The 23,779-nt window shown below is 24.5% G+C and overlaps 1 protein-coding gene across 25 annotated transcripts in view; it reads left to right on the top strand.

Annotated features, from left to right (window-relative positions):
• Positions 1–23,779, top strand: part of Cac (cacophony) — a 109,352-nt gene that overhangs the window by 34,363 nt on the left and 51,210 nt on the right. For all 25 annotated transcript variants that reach the window (XM_064050956.1, XM_064050958.1, XM_064050933.1 and 22 more), the window contains 6 exons: positions 4,381–4,805; positions 4,858–5,160; positions 5,217–5,477; positions 5,533–5,676; positions 15,498–15,699; positions 15,749–15,913. In XM_064050956.1, the coding sequence (XP_063907026.1) occupies positions 4,381–4,805; positions 4,858–5,160; positions 5,217–5,477; positions 5,533–5,676; positions 15,498–15,699; positions 15,749–15,913 (1,500 nt within the window). The remainder of the gene's footprint in view (positions 1–4,380; positions 4,806–4,857; positions 5,161–5,216; positions 5,478–5,532; positions 5,677–15,497; positions 15,700–15,748; positions 15,914–23,779) is intronic.

A 23,779-nucleotide genomic window follows, 5' to 3' on the forward strand; every position in this document is an offset into this window, starting at 1 on the left:
GAAAACCTGAAAAATTAAAAATTGATGGAACGAAAAATGAAAAAAAACTTGGAAGCCCCAAAAATTGAAGAAACAAAAAAGAACGATTGAAATGTTGAAAAATTTGAAATTAAACGAAAAATTATTAAAAAACTGAAATTGAAAACCAGAAAAATTACAAATTGAAAAATTAAAGAAACGAAAATTTGACTCTATACAAAGTAAATAAATCAAAGAATTCAAAACTTAAAATTTTGAAATTGAAAACTGGAAAAATTGCAAACCGAAAAATTGAAGAGTGTAGAAACAGAGATCGAAAAATTAAAAAATCTGAAATTTGAAGAAACTAAAAAACAATAAAAAACAAAAAATTATAAATTTGAGACATTGAACTTGAAAAATTCATGAAACAAAAACCTAAAAGTTTGAAAATTTGTAAACATAAAAAATGAAACATTTTAAATTCAAAAGCAGAAAAATTTCAACCAAAAACTGAATAATTGAGAAACTCAAAAATTGAAAAATTTAAACGTAAAAAAACGAAAAAAATTGAAAAATTGAAAACTAGAAAAACACAAATCGAAAAATTTGAGAATTCTAAAATTTGAAGAAGCTAAAACAAATTAAAAAAATAGAAATTTGAAAAATTTAAACTTGAAAACTCGAAAAATTGATGAAACAAAAAAAAGAATTAAAGAATCAAAAAATGTTAACTTGAGAACTAAAAAAATTGCAAATTCGAGAAACGAAAAATCGCAAAATTGAAAAATCTAAAAATTAAAATACCAAGAAATTGGAAAATTGTAAAATCGAAAAATTAGAAAAAAATAAATATGTAAAAATTGTAGAAAGGAAAATTGCAAAATGGAAGAAATCGGAGAATGAATTGAAAATTCGGAAAAATCGAAAAATTCCAAGTCAGAAAATTGAAAATTTTAAAAATCGAAAAATTGTCAAATACCTTTGGGAAAATTGAAACATTTTAAATTAAAAAATCGAAAAAACGAAAAACTGTAAACTTGAAAAATCGAAAAGTTGTAAAATTCTAAAACTGAAAAACGAAAAACAGAAAAACTGATTTTGGAAAATCAAAAAAAAATTATAAAAATCGCTAAATTAAAAATGGAGAAACCAAAAATCGAAAACAAGCATCGAAAAATTCAAAAGTTGAAAAATTGACCAAATGAAGAATTAAAAAATCAAAAATTTCAAAAAATGAAAATTTTGGAATTGAGAACTGGTAGAAGTGCGAAAGAAAAATTGAAAAATCTGAAATTTGGGAAAATAAATACGTAAAATAATAAAAAATAAATACGTAAAATAATAAAAAAAAAATGTGAAAATTTGAAAAATTTGAAATTGTGAACCACAAAAATTAAGAACCAAGAATGTGAAATCGAAAATTTTCAAATCCAGAATTCAAAAAGAAAAATCAAAATATTTAAAAATGGTAGAAACGAAAAATTGGAAAAAATCAAAAAAATTAAAATCGAGAAACTCAAACGTAGTAAAGACACATAAAAAATTTAAAAGTTGAAAAATAGAAAAATTGACGAAATGAAAAATTCAAAAACTGAAAAATCTAAAATTTTGAAACTGAAAATTAGAAAAATTGCAAATCGAAAAATTGAAGAAACTAGAAAAAATAAAGTATTAAACAATATTAAATTTAAAATATCGAAAAATTGAAAACTTGAAGTTTAAAAACTCGAAAAATTGAAGAAACAAAAACTTGAGTGTTCGAAAAATCTAAAAAATGAAACTTTTTAAATACAAAAATAACAAAATTTCAACCAAAAATTGAAAAATTGAGAAATTCAAAAATCGAAAAATTTAAATTTTGAAAAATCGTAAAATTGACGAAAAAGTAAAACGTCAAAAAAATTCAAAAATTAAAAAATCTAAAATTTTGAAATTTAAAACTGGAAAAATTACAAATCCAAAAATTGAAGCAATCAAAACCTGAGATGTGGGAAATAAAAAATTGAAAAATTAAAAATTTATAAATTTGAACTTGAAAACTCCAAAAATTGAAAACAAGGACCTGAAGATTTAAAAAATAAAAAAAAATAGAATTAAAAAACTGAAAAATTCTGAAGTTCTAAAACTGAGAAACAAAAATTTGAAAAACTGATTTTGAAAAATTCGAAAAATTCATAAAAATCACAAAATTAAAAATGGCAATATTTAAAAATAGAAAAGAAGCATTGAAAAATTCAGAAGTTGAAAAACTGACAAAATACAGAATTAAAAAATCAAAAATCTCAAAAATTGAAAATTTTGAAATTGGAAACTGGAAAAGTGCAAAAGGTAAATTGAAAGATCTGAAATTTGAGGAACTAAATAAAATAGGAAATCAAAAATTTGAAAAACTGAAACATTTAGTAGTTTTTTCTTTATTTTACTCTGTAATAGCTTTATTGGCGTTAATAAATGCAATTATTATTATTATTATTTAACTTGAAAAACTGAAAAATTATGAAAAATTAGATCATCCAAAAAATTCGAAAATTGAAAATTTTAAATTTTTGAAATTAAAAAATAAAAAAATTACAAATCGAAAAATTGGAGAAATCAGAAACTGAGATATCGAAAAATGGAAAAATCTAAAATTTGAAAAACTAAAAAAATTAAAATTTAAAAATATGAGAAATTTCAACTTGAAAATTCGAAAAATTAATGAAACAAAAACCTGAAAATTTGAAAAATAAAAAAGTTTGAATTTGGAAACTCGAAAAATTGATGAAACAAAGACCTGAATATTTGAAAAAATTAAAAATTTGAAATTGAGAACTAGAAAAATTGCAAATTCGAGAAATAAAAAATCACAAAATTGAAAAATGAAAAAATTAAAAACCTGATATTTGAAAATTTATAAATCAAAAAATGAAATACATACCTAAAAATTCAAAAAAAAAAATTAAAAATTTTGAAAATAAAAAATTTCAAAAATTGAAAATTTTGAGATTGAAGAGTGGAAAAAGTGCAAAAGAAAAATTGAAAAATCTGAAATTTGAAGAACTAAATGAAATAAAAAATTAAAAATCTGAAAAGTCGAAAAATTTATCGTTGAGAAATTGAAAAATTAACGAAAAATTTAAAGATCCAAAAAATTCAGAGAGAAAATCTAAAATTTGAGAAATCCAAAAAATGAGAAAATTAAAAATTTGAAAAAATTAAACTTGAAAACTCGAAAAAAAATCTGAAAATATTAAAATTTCTTTTGAAAAATCGGAAAATTGAAACATTTTAAATTCGAAAGTAGAAAAATTAAGAAATTGAAAAATCGAAAAAACTAAAATTCAAAAATCGAAAAATTGTCAAATTCTTAAAAACTGAAGAAACGAAAAATGAAAAACAAAATTTGAAAAATCAAAAAAAATGAAATTCAGAACAATACAAATTAAAACCAAACCGAAACCGAAAACTTCCAAATGCAAAAACTAAAAATTGAAGAATTCAAAAAAGAAGAATCAAAATATCTAAAAATCGTAGAAACGGAAAATTGCAAAATGGAAATAAAAAAACTGACGAAGTTGGAAACGCATGAATCGAAAAGCCGAAAATCGGAAAATTGAAAATTTTAAAATTGGGAAACGCAAACATTTTAAAATTGAGTAATGGAAAACTGGACGAAATGAAAAATTACTAAATTGTAAAATTCAAAAACTGAAAAATCAAAAATTTTGAAATTGAAAACTAGAAAAATTGAAGAAAGCGGAAATTGAGAGATCGAAACATTGAAAAATCCAAAATTTGAGGAAACCAAAAATGAAAAATAATAAAATTGAAACTTCCAAAAACTGAAAAATCTGAGAACTGAAAAAAAGGTTGAAAATCGAAAAACTGAAAAATTAGAAAACGGATTAATTGAAATCGGAAAAATCCAAAAATTGCAAAATCGAAAATTCTAACAATGAAAAATTAAAAAATAAAATTGGAAATCGAAAACTGTAAAAATTGAAGAAAGCAAAATAGAAAGAAAGAAAAATTGAAAAATCTAAAATTTGAAGAAACTAAAAAGTCAAAAAATAAAATTGGGAAATCAAACCATTTGAAATTGAAAACTAGAATCAACTAAAACTGTTATTCGAAACAAAAAAAAAAATGAAAATAGAAAATTTGAAGAAAATGAAATTTGAAGGAACGCCAAATAAATAATTCAAAAAATCCAAGGTGGAAAAAAAATTTAACTCAACGATTCGAAAAATTTAATAAACAAAAAAATGGAACTTAAATAATTAAATATTTGAAAAATGAAACAAAAAATACATTGAATAAAAGTTTTATTGATTTATTTTTGTAGAAGAATATCTGTCATTTAATCATCATAGAGGCGAAAATCCCTCACTCTCTGCTCACCCACCACTTTCACCCCACAATCTCACCCCTTCTCCCCAGATATTAACCGGCGAAGACTGGAACGAGGTCATGTACTACGGAATCGAAGCCTTGGGGGGCCACGAGAACGGCGGCATGGTCTACTCCCTATACTTCATCATCCTCATGCTCTTCGGCAACTACACTTTGCTCAACGTATTCTTGGCCATCGCCGTCGACAACTTAGCCAACGCCCAAGAACTGACGGCTGCCGAGGAAGAACAAGCCGAAGAGAACAAAGAGAAGCAAGAACTAGAACTCCAAAAGGAAATGGAAGCCTTACAGATCGAGGCAGGCTCCAACCCCCGCGTCGAGGTCTGTCCGCCCAGCCCCGTCAAAGGCCGCAAGAAGAAGGAGGAGAAGCCGCCCGATGAGGAGGAGGAAATCGTCGGTCCCAAGCCTATGCTGCCATACTCTAGCATGTTTATACTATCACCCACAAATCCGTACGACTTCGCCAATTTCGTTGCTTCTAACGACTTAAGTGTGTTCTTTTAGTGTGAGAAGATTCGCCCACGGGATCGTAAACCTGCGTTACTTTGATTTTTTTATAATGATCGTAATCTGCCTCAGTTCGATGGCGCTGGCTGCCGAGGACCCGGTGAACGAGGACTCGAGCTGGAACTTGATCCTGGACAGATTAGACTACGCTTTCACTGGAGTGTTCGCCGTGGAGATGCTCCTGAAAATCGTCGACCTCGGGATTATATTGCATCCGGGGTCCTACTTGAGGGAGTTCTGGAACATCATGGACGCCGCGGTGGTGATCTGCGCGCTCGTCTCCATGGGGTTCGACGTGGCGTGAGTACTCGTCGCTGATTGGCCGAATTGAGTGTGACGTCACCGTTTCGTTGCAGGCAAAACAAAGCGGGTGCGAATTTGTCGACGATCAAGTCGCTGCGGGTGCTCCGAGTGTTAAGACCGTTAAAAACAATTAAACGAGTGCCCAAATTAAAAGCAGTGTTCGACTGTTTAGTAAACTCGTTAAAAAATGTGATAAACATTCTTATAGTGTATATATTATTCCAGTTTATATTTGCTGTGATCGCCGTTCAGTTGTTCAACGGAAAATTTCGACACTGTACTGATGCAAGTAAATTTACAGAAGCCACGTGCCAGTGAGTATGGAGGGGGGTGGCCGGGGTCACTCTTTCATGGTTCTTTGTTCTCTAGGGGTCAGTATTTTATTTTTGATGAAGACAGCGATGTGCCTCGAGTAGAAAAACGCGACTGGAAATTGCAGAGTTTTCACTATGATAATGTAGCGATGGCGATGTTGACGCTGTTTGCCGTTCAGACCGGAGAGGGATGGCCTCAGTGAGTATTTTTGACCAATCGCTACCTGGAAATCAGTGTTGGATTGGGCCGCCGGAACACCGGGAAATTTCTAGTCTATTACTTTTTTTTTGCAATAAGTATTCCTAAAATTCTAACAGACGCATGAAAAACGTTATGTGTAAACTCAGTACGTCTGTCTGTCTTTTTATTATGCAAATAATCTCTGGGACTACTAAACCAATAATTTGGCTAATCATCCCTACCAATAATTTGTTGACGTCATCTCCAAAATTTACAGTGGCAAATAGCATTTAAATTTTATAAAATATGACATTTTCATTTTTCAATTTTTTCAAATTTTTGATGTTTCTTTTCCGCGATTTTTAAATACTCCGATTATCCTTTTTTGAATTCTTCAATTTTTAATTTTTCTATTTTCAATTTGGTTTTCAATTTTTCTAGTTCTTAGTTTCAAATTTTTTCAATTTTACCTGTTTTCAAGTTTAAATTTTTCAATTTTTTGATATTCATTTTTCAATTTTTTTTTAAATTTTTTATTTTGTGTAGTTTTTCAATTTTTTTGCAATTTTTCCGGTTTTCGGTTTCTAAATTTTTCATTTTTTGATTATTTTTGATTTTTTAATTCTTCATTTCGTCAATTTTTCAAGCTTTGAACTTTTCGAAGCTTCTTTTCGATTTGTTTAAAAAAGAATTTTTCAATTTTTCGATTTTTCAATTTCCGGATTAACAAATTTTAAATTTTTCGATGTTCCCGAATTTTTGAACAATCCATTTTCCAATCTGCCAGTTTTTCGATTTTCATTTTGCAATTTTTCGCTTCTACGATTTTTCGATATTTTGATTTTTCTATTCTGAATTTTTTAATTTTTATTTTTCTATTTGGAAATTTTCGATTTCACAATTTTTCAATTTTTTTAGTCTCAGTTTCAACTTTTTGAATTTCCAAATTTTGTTTTTTCCATTTTTACGTGTTTTCAAGTTGAAATTTTTCAATTTTTCGTTATTCACATTTCTAATTTTTTATTTTACGTAGTTTTTGAATTTTTCTTTTGCAATTTTTACAGTTTTCAATTTCGAAATTTTACATTTTTCAACTTTTCTGCATTGAACTTTTTAATGCGTCTTTTCGATTTTTTCCAATAAGTATTTTTCAATTTCCTGATTTTTAAATTTTCAAATTTCGATTTTCGTTTTGCAATGTTTCGCTTCTACAATTTTTAGATACTTTGATTTTTCTTTCTTGAATGCTTCAATTTTTAATTTTTCGATTTTTATTTTTTCTAGTTCTTAATATCCAATTTTTTGATTTTTAATTTTCGTTGTTCAGTTTTTAGATTTTTCAATTTTTCAAATTTTTAGGTTTTTGTTTTTTAATTTTTATTTTTAATTTTTTTTTTATTCAATGTAGTTTTCCATTTTTTTTGCAATTTTTCCAGTTTTTTCAACTTTCGATGCTTCTTTTCAATTTTGCGACTTCGTTTCTCGAATTTACAATTTTTCTGGTTCTAGATTTCAACTTTTTTTTCCAAAATTTCAAGTCAAGCAATTTTCCAAATTTTTAATTTTTTTTAGTTTCTCAAATTTTAGATTTTTTCGATCTCTCGGTTTCTGATTTGTTCAATTTTTCGATTTGTAATTTTGCTAGTGTTCAATTTCGAAATTTTAGATTTTCTATTTGTCAATTTTTTTGATTTTTTAATTTTTCGTCAATTTTTCGATTTGTCGACGCCGATGTTTAATTTTTTGATTTTTGAGTTTCCCAATTTTTCAATATTTAATTGAAATTTTTGTATTTTTGAATTTAGAAAATTTCAATTTTTTAAACTTTCAGATTTTTATTTGTTTAAATTTTCGTGTTTTAATATTTCAATTTTTAAATTTTTCGATGTTTAAAATTCATATTTTTTTTATTTTTTATTGTTTCCTTGGTTTCTTAAAATGTTTGAATTCTTTTAATTTTTAGATTTTTTAATTTGTTATTTTATGTAGTTTTTCAATTTTTCTTTTGCAATTTTTCTAGTTTTCAATTTCGAAATTTTGCATTTTTCAATCTTTTGAATATTTTTGATTTTTTATTTCTTCATTTCCTCAATTTTTCAAGTTTTGAACTTTTCGATGCTTCTTTTCGATTTGCTTCAAAATTAATTTTTCGATTTTTCAATTTCCAGATTTACAAATTTTCAAATTTCTGATTTTCAGTTTTTCGATTTTCATTTTGCAATTTTTGGTTTCTACGATTTCTAGGTACTTTGATTTTTCTATTTTGAATTTTTGAATTTTTATTTTCTATTTGGAAATTTTTGACTTCACAATTTTTCAATTTTTTCTAGTTTAAATTTTTCAGTTTTTCGGTATTCACATTTCTAATTTTTTATTTTGTTTAGTTTTTGAATTTTTCTTTTGCAATTTTTCCAGTTTTAATTTCGAAATTTTGCTATTTCAACTTTTGAATATTTTTGATTTTTTAATTCATTTCGTCAATTTTTCTACATTGAACTTTTCAATGAGTCTTTTCGATTTGTTCCAATAAGTATTTTTCAATTTTTCGATTTTTTAACTTTCTGATCCTTCAGTTTTACGAATTTGCAATTTTTCGATTTTTGAATTTCCCGATTTTTAAATTTTCAAATTTCCGATTTTTGTTTTGTAATTTTTTGGTTTTTATTTTTTCTAGTTTTTCTCAATATAAAATTTTTTGATTTTTATTTTTCGTTTCTTCGGTTTTTAGATTTTCAATTTTTCAAACTTTCAGGTTTTTGTTTTTTTTAATTTTTCTTATTTTTTCTTATTTTTTTATTTAATGTAGTTTTCCATTTGTTTTGCAATTTTTCCCTTTTTTTAACTTTTCGTTTCTCAGTTATCGAATTTTACAATTTTACACTTTTTCGACTTTTAAAATTTTCAATTTTTCGATTTGGAACTTTTCCATTTTGCAGTTTTTTGTTTCAAGAAAATTTTTAGACATATTACTTTTTCTTTTTTGAATTTTTCAATACTTCATTTTTCGATTTGTAAATTTTCATTTTTTTGTTATTTAATTTTTCGAATTTTGAATTTTGTGACTTCGTTTCTCGAATTTACAATTTTTCTGGTTCTAGATTTCAACTTTTTTTTTCAAAATTTCAAGTCAAGCAATTTTCCAAATTTTTAATTTTTTTAGTTTCTCAAATTTTAGAATTTTTCGATCTTTAATTTTTTTCTGATTTGTTCAATTTTTCCATTTGTAATCTTGCTAATATTGAATTTCAAAACTTTAGATTTTCTATTTTTCAATTTTTTTGATTTTTTAATTTTTGAATTTAAAAAGTTTGATTTTTTGGATGTTTGTTTAATTTTTCGGTTTTAAAATTTGAATTTTTCAATTTTTCGATGTTTAAAATTCATACTTTTTTGATTTTTTGTTTTCATGGTTTCTTAAAATTTTTGAATTCTTTTAATTTTGAATTTTTCGATGCTTGATTTTCGTCTTTCTCGATTTTTAATTTTTCGAATCTTAAATTTGTGGTTGTAATTTTTCGAATTTTGAATTTAAAATGTTCTAATTTTTCGCTTTTTCAGAATGAATTTTAGAATTTTGCAATGTTAACTTCTAGTTTCTTCAGTTTTACTTTTTGAATAAAAAACACTTCAAAATTGGCTTGTTTTCTAAAAAAAAATTGTAAAGCACTTTATAACAAATTAAAAACAACAACTGAACTTAAAAACTCGAAAAATTGAAGAAATTCTAAAATCTGAAGAACAAAAATGGAAAAACTGAAAGTCAAGACACGAAACTAAAAAATCCAATAATTGAAAAATTTAAAACATGGAAAAATGAACAAATAAAATCAAAATATTCAAAAGGGAAACAACCAAAAAAACAAAAAAATTAGAGTGGTAATCTCGAATAATTGAAACAAAAAGCAAAAAAATCAAAAAATTGAAAAATTGAAGAAACGAAAATTAAAAATAAAAAATTGCGAAGTTGAAAATGGAAAAAATCCAATAATTGAAAAATCTAAAAGTTGACGTCATCTCCAAAATTTACAGTAGTAGTCATTTAAATTTTATAAAATATGACACTTTTCCATCTTTCATTTTTTTCAAATTTTTGATGTTTCTTTTCCGCGATTACGATACTCCGATTACTCTTTTTTGAATTCTTCAATTTTTAATTTTTCTATTTTCAATTTGGTTTCCAACTTTTCTAGTTCTGAGTTTGAAATTTTTGATTTTTCAAATTTTGTTTCTTCAATTTTACCTGTTTTCAAGTTTTAATTTTTTAATTTTTTATTTTGTGTAGTTTTTCAATTTTTTTGCAATTTTTCCGGTTTTCGGTTTCTAAATTTTTCATTTTTCAGTTTTTAAATATTTTTGATTTTTTAATTCATTTCGTCAATTTTTCAAGTTTTGAACTTTTCGATGCTTCTTTTCGATTTGTTTCATAAAGAAATTTTCAATTTCCAGATTTACAAATTCTCAAATTTCCGATTTTCAATTCTTCGATGATCCCGATTTTTTGAATAATCCATTTTCCAATCTGACAGTTTTTCGATTTTCATTTTGCAATTTTTCGCTCCTACGATTTTTAGATACTTTGATTTTTCTATTTTGAATTTTTGAATTTTTATTTTTCTATTTGGAAATTTTCGATTTCACAATTTTTCAATTTTTCTAGTCTGTTTCAAATTTTTGATTTTCCAAATTTTGTTTTTCCATTTTACGTGTTTTCAAGTTTGAATTTTTCAGTTTTTCGATATTCACATTTCTAATTTTTTTATTTTGTGTAGTTTTTGAATTTTTCTTTTGCAATTTTTCCAGTTTTCAATTTTCCAAATTTTTTATTTTTTTTTAGTTTCTCAAATTTTAGATTTTTTCGATCTCTCAGTTTCTGATTTGTTCAATTTTTCGATTTGTAATTTGCTAGTGTTCAATTTCAAAATCTTAGATTTTCTATTTTTCAATTTTTTTGATTTTTTAATTTTTCGTCAATTTTTCGATTTGTCAACGATTAATTTTTTGATTTTTGAGTTTCCTAATTTTTTAAACTTTCAAATTTTTGTTTGTTTAATTTTTCGAGTTTTAAAATTTCAATTTTTCGATGTTTAAAATTCATATTTTTTCATTTTTTATTGTTTTCTTGGTTTCTTAATATTTCTGAACTCTTAATTTTTAATTTTTTATGTCGCCAATTTTTAGATTTTTTAACTTTTGCATTTTTCGATGCTTGATTTTCGAGTTTCTCGATTTTTAATTTTTGGAATCTTAAATTTTTGGCTGTAATTTTTCTAATTTTGAATCTAAAATTTTTCGCTTTTTCAAAATGAATTTTAGAATTTTTCAATGTTAACTTTCAGTTTCTTCAGTTTTATTTTTGAATAAAAAACACTTCAAAATTGGCTTTTTTCTAAAAAAAAAAAATAGTAAAGCACCTTATAACAAATTAAAAACAACTACTGAACTTAAAAACTCGAAAAATTCTAAAATCTGAACAACAAATAAAAGTGGAAAAACTGAAAGTCAAGACTCGAAAAATTCTAGATAGAAAATTTAAAAAAACACTGTTCCATTTTTCAATTTTTCCAAATTTTTGATGTTTCTTTTCCGCGATTTTTAGTTTACGATACACCTATTATTCTTTTTTGAATTCTTCAATTTTTAATTTTTATAGAAAAATTGAAAATAGTTTCAATTTGGTTTCCAACTTTTCTAGTTCTCAGTTTGAAATTTTTGATTTTTCAAATTTTATTTCTTCAATTTTACCTGTTTTCAAGTTTTAATTTTTTATTTTGTGTAGTTTTTCAATTTTTTTGTAATTTTTCCGGTTTTCGGTTTCTAAATTTTTCATTTTTCAGTTTATGAATATTTTTGATTTTTTAATTCTTCATTTCATCAATTTTTCAAGTTTTGAACTTTTCGATGCTTCTTTTCGATTTGTTTCAAAAAGAATTTTTCAATTTCCAGATTTACAATTTCTCAAATTTCCGATTTTCAATTTTTCGATGTTCCCGATTTTTTTAATAATCCATTTTCCAATCTGACAGTTTTTCGATTTTCATTTTGTAATTTTTCGCTTCTACGATTTTTAGATACTTTGATTTTTCTATTTTGAATTCTTTCATTTTTATTTTTCTATTTGGAAATTTTCGATTTCACAATTTTTCAATTTTCTAGTCTCAGTTCAAATTTTTTATTTTCCAAATTTTGTTTTTTCCATTTTTACGTGTTTTCAAGTTTAAATTTTTCAATTTTTCGTTATTCACATTTCTACTTTTGCGTAGTTTGTGAATTTGTCTTTTGCAATTTCTCCAGTTTTCAATTTCGAAATTTTGCATTTTTCAACTTTTGAATATTTTTGATTTTTTAAATCATTTCGTCAATTTTTCTACATTGAACTTTTCAATGCATCTTTTCGATTTTTTCCAATAAGTATTTTTCAATTTTTCGATTTTTTAACTTTCTGATCCTTCAGTTTTACGATTTTTCAGTTTCCCGAATTTTAAATTTTCAAATTTCCGATTTTCATTTTTTCGATTTTTCAGATTTTTTTATTGATCCATTTACCAATTTGTTAGTTTTTCGATTTTTGTTTTGCAATTTTTTTCCTTTTTTTAACTTTTCTCAGTTATCGTTTTTTTCAAAATTTCCAGTCAAGCAATTTTCCAAATTTTTAATTTTTTAAGTTTCTCAAATTTTAGAATTTTTCCATCTCTCATTTTTTTCTGATTTGTCCAATTTTCCGATTTGTCATTTTGCTAATATTCAATTTCAAAACTTTAGATTTTCTATTTTTAAATTTTTTTAATTTTTTAATTTTTCGTCAATTTTTCGATTTGTCGACGTTTAATTTTTTGATTTTTGAGTTTCCCAATATTTCAATGTTTAATTGAAATTTTTGTATTTTTGAATTTAAAAAGTTTGATTTTTTGGATTTTTCAATTTTTTAAACTTTCAGATTTTTGTTTGTTTAATTTTTCGAGTTTTAAAATTTCAATTTTTCAATTTTTCGATGTTTAAATTTCATATTTTTTTGATTTTTTAGTGTTTTCTTGGTTTCTTAAAATTTTCGAATTCTTTTAATTTTGAATTTTTCGATGCTTGATTTTCGTGTTTCTCTCAAAAAAAATGGTAAAGCACCTTATAACAAATTAAAAACAACTGAACTTAAAAACTCGAAAAATTGAAGAAATTCTAAAATCTGAAGAACAAAAGTGGAAAAACTGAAAGTCAAGACTCGAAAAATTCTAAAAGAAAAATTAAAAAAAACGAAACTAGAAAATCCAATAATTGAAAAACATAAAACTTGGAGAAATGAACAAATAAAATCAAAATATTCAAAAGTGAAAAGACCAAAAAAACAAAAAAATAGAGCTGTAATCTCGAATAATTGAAACAAAAAGCTAAAAATTAAAAAAATTGAAAAATTTGAACTTGCAACCTCGAAAAATTGAAGAAATTTTAAAATATGAAAAAACGAAAATTCAGAAGTTGAAAATCAGACAAATTTAAATTAAAAACTTGAAAACCGAAAGATCTAAAAACTGGAAAATTTTTAAAATGAAAAATTTAAATTTTAAAACTCAAAAAACTGAGTTGAAAAATCCGAAATTTCGAACAATTGAACAAAAACCAAAAAAAAAATCACAAAATTCATAAGGTGCAAAACCAAAAAATTGAAAAACTGAAATTGAAGAAACGAAAATTAAAAATAAAAAATTCCGAAGTTGAAAATTAGAGAAATTTAAATTAAAAACTTGAAAAATTGTAAATTGCAAAATAAACAAAAACCAAAAACTGAAAGATCTAAAAACTGTAAAATTTTTAAAGTGAAAAATTTAAATTTTGAAACTCAAAAAACTGATGAAATAAAAAATTGAACGATTTAAAAGTTGAAAAATCCGAAATCTCGAAAAATTGAACAAAAGCCCGAAAATTAAAAAATCACAAAATTCATAAGGTGCAAAACCAAAAAATTGAAGAATTTAAAGCTGAAATTCGAAAAATTCGAGAAATTAAAAAATATAAAATCAAAAAAAAGTTGAAAACTCGAGTAATTGAAACAAAAATCTGAAAAATAGAAAAATTGAAAAATTTGTAGTTGAAACCTCAAAAAATTAAAATGTGAAAAACTTACGAAACAAAAAATTGAAAGAGTTACCTAAAACAGCGAAACCGAAAAAAGTTGAGAACTGACGAATTGAAAAATTAGAACATAAAGAATTTTAAAGTAGAATAATCGAAAATCTGAGGAATGGCAATAAAAAAATATAGTATAAGTTACGAAACCAAAAAATTGAAAAATTTAAACCTGAAAACTCAAAGAATTAAAAGATCAAAAAGTTGAAATATCTGAAAATTACAACGAAAAACTATACAATCAAAAAATTCGAAACTTGAAAAGGCAAAAAAATGACAAATTTAAACCATAAGTTTCGAAAAATTGAAGTAACAAAAAACTGAAATATCGAAAAATGAAGAAATTTGAAAACTGAGGAAATGAAAATTTGCAACATCAAAAATTAAGACACAAATATGAAAAATCAATTTTTCAAATTCTCGATTATCGGTTTTTTGTTTCGATTTGCAAATTTTTTGTTTTAAATTTGATATATGTATTTTATTAGTTTGTTTCAATCTTCAGGCTTTAAAAAACAATTTTCATTTCCTCAATTTATCGATTTTTGACTTTAGAATTTTTCAATGCTTGTTTTTGATTTTTAAGTTTTTCAAATTGTAATTTTTCGATTTTTCCATTTTTAAATGTTTTTTTTCAATCTTGCATTTTTTAATTTTTCAATTTTCCGATTTTAATTTTTCGTTTCTTCAATTTTTCAATTTGCATTCTGAAATTTTTTATTTTTCTATTTTTTAAATTGTTTGTTTAATTTTTCGATTTTTCAGTTTGAAATTTTTAGATCTTTTGATTTTTAACTTTTCAACTTTTAAATATTTTCTTTTTTTTTCAATTTTCCGAGTCGTGTTTTTGTTCTATTTTGAATTTTTCGATTTTTCAGGTTTTAGTTGTCTTAGTTTTTCGTTTTTAATTGTGCGATTTTGAGTTTCTCGATTTTTCAGTTTTTGTTCTTTTAATCTAGTTTTCGATTTAAAATTTTTCAGTTATCAATTTTGAGATTAAATGGAAACATTGAAGATGAAGCTTCGAAAAATTGTAAATCGAACAATTAAAGAACCAAAAAATTAAAAAACTAAATCTGAAAACTCCAAAAATCGAAGAAACGAAAAATGGGAAGATCGAAATATGGAAGAATTGAAAAATTAAGAAATACAAAGCACGAAAAATTGACAAATTTTAACCTGAAATCTCTAAAAATTAAAGAAATGAAAAATTAAGAAACCAAAAAATTCAAAGGGCGAAATCGACAAATTGAAAAATTGAAACTTCAAACTTGAAAATTGAAAATAAAAAATCCAAAAGTTAAAAATAAAAAAATTGACTTAAAAAAATCGGAAAATTGGAAATTTTAAACCTAAAATCTTGACAATTTGAAGAAACAAAAAAATTGAAAGATCGAAAAAATGAAAAATTCGAGAATTGAAGAAATAAAAAAATCGAACATCAAAAAATTCAAAAGTCGAAAAATCGAAAACTTTCAACTTGAAAAGTCGAAAAATTGAAGAAACTCAATATGAAGGAATGAAAATTAAAAAATCAAAAAATTCGTAAGTTGCAAAACCAAAAAATTCCAAATTGCTTAGTCGAATTCGGTCCAAGTACAAACATAAACAGTCGAAGTTAAGCATTGAGAATCCATTTTTCCTAAAAATACTAAATTTCCCGGTGGACCATGCCACATCCGACACTGCCGAAAACTTTCACCACTTATTGTTTCTGTTTTAAGGGTTCTCCAACACTCGATGTCTGCCACATACGAAGATCAAGGCCCTATACAAAACTTTCGAATAGAAATGTCCATTTTCTACATTGTATATTTTGTAGTATTTCCATTCTTCTTTGTAAATATATTCGTAGCCTTGATCATCATCACGTTTCAAGAACAGGGTGAAGCGGAACTACAAAGTGGTGAAATAGACAAAAATCAAGTAAGCCAGCCGGGTTTTCCGTCACCCTCCAGTAACACTCCCGTTTCAGAAATCTTGTATAGATTTCACGATACAAGCTCGTCCTTTAGAGAGGTACATGCCGAACAAGCGGAACAGCTTCAAATACAAAATCTGGAGGATCGTGGTATCCACCCCTTTCGAGTATTTTATAATGATGCTGATTGTATTTAACACGTTGTTGCTGATGATGAAGGTAGGTATTCCCCGTTTCGTACGACTCGCGCCCGCCGAAAACCATGGTACCCGCCATAGTTTTCGCCCTAAACACAAAAGTCGGCAGCGTAGGTTTAGAAAGCCAACAACAACACACGATTTCTGCAATTTGCACACGTTCAAAGCATAGACTGGATGGGCCAAGCATTGTGTTTCGTAAGAACTCCATTTCAAGTCGCTTACAGAACAACCGAACACACCGAGAATCTGTGTTAGTCAAAATTAGACAGAAACGAGAATAGTTCTAGTTGGTGTTCTCGACCGTCGTATTGGCTACTAGAGTGACTCTTAGTGTCGTGCTAAATTTATTCTAGCATGTTCTGTGACTGCTACCGCTGTACGGACTCGCGCCGCGAAAATCGGGCGCTGGGTGCGCTCGAAACGGGAGAGCGCGGACTCCAGGGGCCCGATTTTCGCGCGAGGTTCCCACAAACTTGCTCGAAGTTCTTCGTTGTTGCAACGGTCGAACGAGCTCTGCGCAAGTTCGTTATCATGTTTGGAGTTTCTACTTTAAGACATTGCATACACTTGGCATGATTTGTGTGTAAATGTTGAAACCTCAGTAACAACGACTCGGATGGCACTATTGTGAATGTATTTGGGGTCTGGGCTGTTCATCCTAGAACATGACGAGTTCAAAGACTGTCTTGCATTGCTCTGGCTGCAGTGCACTACACGACTCCCGTAGTTCTTCTATAGACTGACATCCACAATCGAACCTTTTCCCATCACGTTGTTCTTGATGTGTTGTTTGAGCGGGTGGGGGATGGTAGGGCGCGGGGGGCATTATGGGGGGTGAGAGATTAAATTTTCCTTTAGGGCGGGGGTTTCGAATTAAATCTAAATTTTAAATAAAATAAAAATTTATTTTTTCACTGAGAGTGGTGATTTGATGCTTGCGAGGTCAAGGCGGATCAGGTCAGTTTCTTTTGCCTACAGATTTATTATTACAATCTAAACAACTTCACTAAGATTTTTTCTTAATCACTTCTATGACTCTAAACTGGAAAAAATGAAGTAACGGAAATTAAAAAATCAAAAAATTGACAAGTTGAAAAATAGAAATATTTGAAACTGAAAGTTCTAAAAATTCACAAGTTGAAAACCTGAAAAATTTCCTGTGAAAACTTGAAAAGTTGTAAATCGAAAAATAAACAAAAATAAAAAACCCAAAGATCCAAAAACTGAAAAATTTTAAAAACGAAAAAATGGAAAATTTTAATTTGAAAACTCAAAAAACTGACGAAACAAAAAATTGGAAGATCGAAAGGTGGAAAATTTAAAACAAAATGAAAAAGGTCAAAATTTGAAAATCGAAAAATTGAAACCTGGAATCTCGAAAAATTGAACAAATGAAAAATTAGAACATCAAAAAGAAACTCTAAAATCTGAAGGAATTAAATTTAAAAAATCAAAAAATTGAGTGAACGAAAATTAAAAATAAAAAAATCCCAAAATTGAAAACTGCAGAAATGAAATTTAAAACTCGAAAAATTGTAAATCGAAAAATTAAAAAAACCAAAGACTGGAAGATCCAATAACTGAAAAATCTAAAAATAGAAAAAATTAAATGTTTAAATCTGAAAACTCGAAAAATTAAAAAAACATCGATTGAAAGCAAAAATTGGAAAATTTGAATACTGAAGAAATGACAAATTAAAAGCTTGAAAAATAAAAAAATTACTCGAAAATCTGTGGGAACGAAAATAAAAAAATCAAAAAACTCGAAAAACTGTAACTTGGAAATCGAAAAATTAAAAATTTGTAGTTGAAAATACACAAAACTCAAGAAACTCTAAAATCTGAAGCAACGAAAATTAAAAAATAAAATTCTAAAGTTGGAAATTGGAAAAATGGAAACTAAAAGCTCTAAAAATTGTAAATCGAAAAATTAGAGACACAAAAACTGAAAAATCTAAAAAGTGAAGAAATCAAAAATTATAAAAATTGAAAATTCAAAGCCGAAAACTCGAATAATTGAAACAAAAAACTGAAAAGTCTGAAAATTGAAGAAATTAAAAATTAAAATAACAAAAATTCTAAAATTGAAATCGAAGAAGTGAAATATTTGAACTTGAAAATTCGAAAAATTTGAGAAATTTAAATCTGAACTCTCTAAAAATTCAAGTAGAAACAAAAAAATTGAAAAAGTGAAACCTGAAACTCGAAAATTTGAAGAAACGAAAATTAAAAATAAAAAAAATTCCTAAATTGAAAACTGGAAAAATGAAATTTAAAACTCGAAAAGTTGTAAATCGAAAAATTAAAAAAAAAACGAAAGACTTGAAAAATCTAAAAATTGAAAAAAATAAATATTTAAATCTGAAGACTCGAAAAATTAAAAAACCAAAAGACTGAAAGACCGAATAATTGAAAAATATAAAAATCGAGAAAATGAAATATTTAAATCTGAAAATTCGAAAAATTAAAAAAAAACATCAATTGAAAGCAAAAATTGAAAAATTTGAGTACTGAAGAAATGACAAATTAAAAACTTGAACTCGGAAAGAAACTAAAATCTGAAGCAACGAAAATTAAAAAATAAAATTCTAAAGTTGGAAAATGGAAAAATGGAAACTGAAAGCTCTAAAAATTGTAAATCGAAAAATTAGAGACACAAAAACTGAAAAATCTAAAAAGTAAAGAAGTGAAAAACTATAAAAATTGAAAATTCAAAGCCGAAAACTCGAATAATTGAAACAAAAAACTGAAAACTTTGAAAATGGAAGAAAATAAAAATTAAAATAACAAAAATTCACATGTTGAAAATCGAAGAATTGAAATATTTGAACTTGAAAATTCGAAAAATTTGAGAAATTTAAATCTGAAATCTCTAAAATTCAAGTAGAAACAAAAAAATAGAAAAATTTAAACCTGAAACTCGAAAATTTGAAGAAACGATAATTAAAAATAAAAAAATTCCTAAATTGAAAACTGGAAAAATGAAATTAGAACTCGAAAAGTTGTAAATCGAAAAATTAAAAAAAAAACGAAAGACTCGAAAAATTAAAAAATCAAAAGACTGAAAGATCTAATAATTGAAAAATATAAAAATCGAGAAAATGAAATATTTAAATCTGAAAATTCGATAAATTAAAAAAAAAACATCGATTGAAAGCAAAAATTGAAAAATTTGAGTACTGACGAAATGACAAATTTAAAACTTGAAAAATAAAAAAAATACTCGAAAAGAAACTAAAATCTGAAGCAACAAAAATTAAAAAATAAAATTCTAAAGTTGGAAATTGGAAAAATGGAAACTAAAAGCTTCAAAAATTGTAAATCGAAAAATTAGAGACACAAAAACTGAAAAATCTAAAAAGTAAAGAAATGAAAAATTACAAAAATTGAAAATTCAAAGCCGAAAACTCGAATAATTGAAACAAAAAACTGAAAAGTCTGAAAATTGAAGAAACTAAAAATTAAAATAACAAAAATTCAAAAGTTGAAAATCGAAGAATTGAAATATTTGAACTTGAAAAATCGAAAAATTGAGAAATTTAAATCTGAAATCTCTAAAAATTGAAGTAGAAACAAAAAAATGAAATTTTGAAAAATTAAAAAAATACTCAAAAATCTGAAGAAACGAAAATAAAATTCCAAAGTTGAAAATTGTAAAAGTGGAAATTAAAAGCTCGAAAAATTGTAAATCGAAAAATTAAAGACACAAAAACTGAAAGATTCAAAAATTGAAAAATCTAAAAAGTGAAGAAATGAAAAATTATAAAATAAAAATATTCAAAAACCAATAACCTGAAATATCGAAAAATGGAAAAATTTGAAAATTGAAACAATGAAAATAGATGATCAAAAATTGAAAAGTTCAGAAGTTTGAAAATCAAACATTCAAAAGTTGAAAAATGGAAAAATTGTAATTGAAATGTCGGAAAATTGTAAATTGAAAAATTAAAGACACAAAAATTAAAAGATCCAAAAATTGAAAAATTTAAAAAGTGAAAAAATTAAAAATTATAAAATCGAAAGACTCAAAGATCTAATAATTGAAAAATCTAAAAGTCGAGAAAATGAAATATTTAAATCTGAAAATTCGAAACATTAAAAAAACATCGATTGAAAGCAAAAAATGAAAAAATTGAGTGCTGAAGAAATGACAAATTAAAAACTTGAAAAATAAAAAAAATACTCGAAAATCTGTGGAAACGAAAATAAAAAAATCAAAAAACCCGAAAAATTGTAACTTGGAAATCGAAAAATTAAAAATTTGTGTTTGAAAATTCAAAAAACTCAAGAAACTCTAAGATCTGAAGCAACGAAAATTAAAAAATAAAATTATAAAGTTGGAAATTGGAAAAATGGAAACTAAAGCTCTAAAAATTGTAAATCGAAAAATTAGAGACACAAAAACTGAAAAATCTAAAAAGCGAAGAAATGAAAAATTATGAAAATTGAAAATTCAAAGCCGAAAACTCGAATAATGGAAACAAAAAACTGAAAAGTCTGAAAATTGAAGAAATTAAAAATTAAAATAACAAAAATTCAGAAGTTGAAAATCGAAAAATTGAAATATTTGAACTTGAAAATTCGAAAAATTTGAGAAATTTAAATCTGAAATCTCTAAAAATTCAAGTAGAACCAAAAAAATTGAAAAATTTAAACCTGAAACTCGAAACTTTGAAGAAACGAAAATTAAAAATAAAAAAAATTCCTAAATTGAAAACTGGAAAAATGAAATTTAAAACTCGATAAGTTGTAAATCGAAAAATTAAAAAAAAACGAAAGACTTGAAAAATCTAAAAATTGAAAAAAATAAATATTCAAATCTGAAGACTCGAAAAATTAAAAAATCAAAAGACTGAAAGGTCTAATAATATTGAAAAATATAAAAGTCGGGAAAATGAAATATTTAAATCTGAAAATTCGAAAAATTAAAAAAAAACATCAATTGAAAGCAAAAATTGAAAAATTTGAGTACTGAAGAAATGACAAATTAAAAACTTGAAAAATAAAAAAAATACTCGGAAAGAAACTAAAATCTGAAGCAACGAAAATTAAAAAATAAAATTCTAAAGTTGAAAATTGGAAAAATGGAAACTAAAGCTCTAAAAATTGTAAATCGAAAAATTACAGACACAAAAACTGATAGTTTGAAAAACTGAAAAGTCTGAAAATTGAAGAAATTAAAAATTATAATAACAAAAATTTAAAAGTTGAAAATCTAAAAGTTGAGAAATTTAAATCTGAAATCTCTATAAATTGAAGTAGAAACAAAAAATTAAATTTTGAAAAATTGAAAAATTTTAAAACTGAAGAATTAACAAATTGAAACTTTGAAAAATTAAAAAAATACTCAAAAATCTGAAAAATAAAAAAATCTAAAATCTCAAAAGTTGAAAACTGGAAAAATTGAAATTGGAAATTAAAAAAATTAAAAATTTGTATTTGAAAATTCAATAAACTCGAAAAACTCTAAAATCTGAAGAAACGAAAATAAAATTCCAAAGTTGAAAAAATGGAAACTGAAAGCTCGAAAAATTGTAAATCGAAAAATTAAAGATACGAAAACATAAAAAGATCCAAAAATTGAAAAATCTAAAAAGTGAAGAAATGAAAAATTATAAAAATTGAAAACTTAAACCCGAAGACTCGAATAATTGAAACCAAAAACTGAAAGTTTGAAAAACTGAAAAGTCTGAAAATTGAAGAAATTAAAAATTAAAATAAGAAAAATTCAAAACTTGAAAAATCGAAGAATTAAAAAATTTGAACTTGAAAGATCGAAAAACTGAGAAATTTAAATCTGAAATCTCTAACAATTGAAGAAACAAAAATATCAAATTTCGAAAAATTGAAAAATTTTAAAACTGAAGAAACGACAAATTAAAGAATCAAAAAATTAAAAACTTGAACAATAAAAAAATTTTAAATGTAAATAAGTAATCAAACTCGAAAGTTGAAAACTGGAAAAATTTACATTGAAAAATCAAAAAATTAAAAATTTGTACTTGGAATTTCGAAAAACTGAAACAACTCTAAAATTTGAAGAAAGGAAAATTAAAAATTCAAAAAATTCTAAAGTTGAAAATTGGAAAATTGTAATAAACTAAAAACTCGAAAAATGAAAGACACAAAAACTGAAAGACACAAAAACTGAAAGATTCAAAAATTGAAAAATCTAAAAAAGTGAAGAAATGAAGAATTATAAAATCGAAATATTCAAAAACCAATAACCTGAAATATCGAAAAATGGAAAAATTTGAAAATTGAAAAATTGAAAATTAGATGATCAAAAATTGAAAAATTTAAAAAGTGAAAAAATGAAAAATTATAAAATCGAAATATTCAAAACCTGAAAAACTAAAAAATAGAAAATTTATAGCCGAAAACTCGAATAATTGAAACAAAAAACTGTAAGTTTGAAAAATTGAAAAATCTGAAAATTAAGAAACTAAAAATGAAAATAACAAAAATTCAAAAATTGAAAAATCGAAGAATTGAAAATTTTAAACTCGAAAAATCCAAAAATTCATAAACTTGAACCTGAAATTTCTAAAATTGAAAAAACAAAAAAGTAAAATTTCGAAAAATCTAATAATTTTAAAAGTGAACGAACAACAAATTAAAAAACAAAAATTGAAAACTAGAAAAATAAAAAATTTAAAATTGTAAACTTGAAAATTAAAGATATTCAAAAATCTGAAGAAACGAAAATACCAAATCAGAAAACTTGAAAGTTGAAAAGTAGAAAAATTGAAATTGAAAAGTCAAAAAATTAAAAATTTGTACATGGAAATTCCGAAAACTAAAGAGATTCTAAAATCTGAAGAAAGGAAAATTAAAAAATCAACGAATTCTAAAGTTGAGAATTGAAAAAATTTAAACTCGAAAAACTAGACACAAATTCGAATAATTGAAACAAAAAACTGAAAAATCTGAAAATTGAAAAATTAAAAAATTTAAATAAAAATTAAAAATTTGAAAAATCGAAAAATTGTGAAATTTAAATCTGAAATCTCGAAAAATTGAAGAAACAAAAAATTTAAAAATTTGAAAACTGAAGAAATGACAAATTAAAAAATAAAAAAATTAAAAACTTGAAAAATAAAAAAATAATAAAAATGTAAACTTCAAACATTGAAATTTGAAGATACTCTAAAATCTGAAGAAAGAAAAATTAAAAAATCAAAGAACTCTAAAGTTGAAAATCGAAGAATTGAAAAATCTGAACTTGAAAAATCGAAAAAATGAAACTCTAAAATCTGAAGAAACGAAAATTAAAAAATTAAAAAAAAAATGAAATTGAAAATTGGAAAAATTTAAATTAAAAACTCAAATAATTTCAAATCGGGAAATTAAAAAAAAACGAAAAACTGAAAAAATTAAAAGTTTAAAGCTGTAAACTTATAATAATTGAAACACAAAACTAACACATCCAAAAATTGAAAAACGAAAAATTGGAAAATCTGAAAATTGGAAAGAAAAAGTACGAAATCAAAAAATCCAAAAGTTGGAAAACCGAAAAATTGAATAGTTTAATGGAAAAATCAAAACATTTCAAATTGAAAACTAGAATCAACTAAAATTATTAATCGAAGCAAAAAAATAAAAAAAAGAGTATAAAAAATTGTATAAACGCGAAACAAATATCAAAAAATCCAAGGTTTAAAAAAAAATGAAACTGACGACTCCAAAAATTGAAGAAACGAAAAAGGAACGAAAACTCAGGCAATTAAAAATTGAAAAATGAAAAAATTTTACTTGAAACCTTAAAAAACTAAAGAAACATTAGAAATTGACGAAGGAAAAATTTAAAAATTCAAAAGTCGAAAAACAGAAACATTCGAAATTGAAATTCGAAAAACTGAAGAAACAAAAAATCAAGGATCTA

The sequence above is a fragment of the Zophobas morio genome, unplaced genomic scaffold (genome assembly GCF_036711695.1).
Source record: "Zophobas morio isolate AGI-343-1 ecotype UQ-CSIRO unplaced genomic scaffold, CSIRO_AGI_Zmor_V1 ptg000008l, whole genome shotgun sequence".
Classification (NCBI taxonomy): Eukaryota; Metazoa; Arthropoda; class Insecta; order Coleoptera; family Tenebrionidae; genus Zophobas; species Zophobas morio.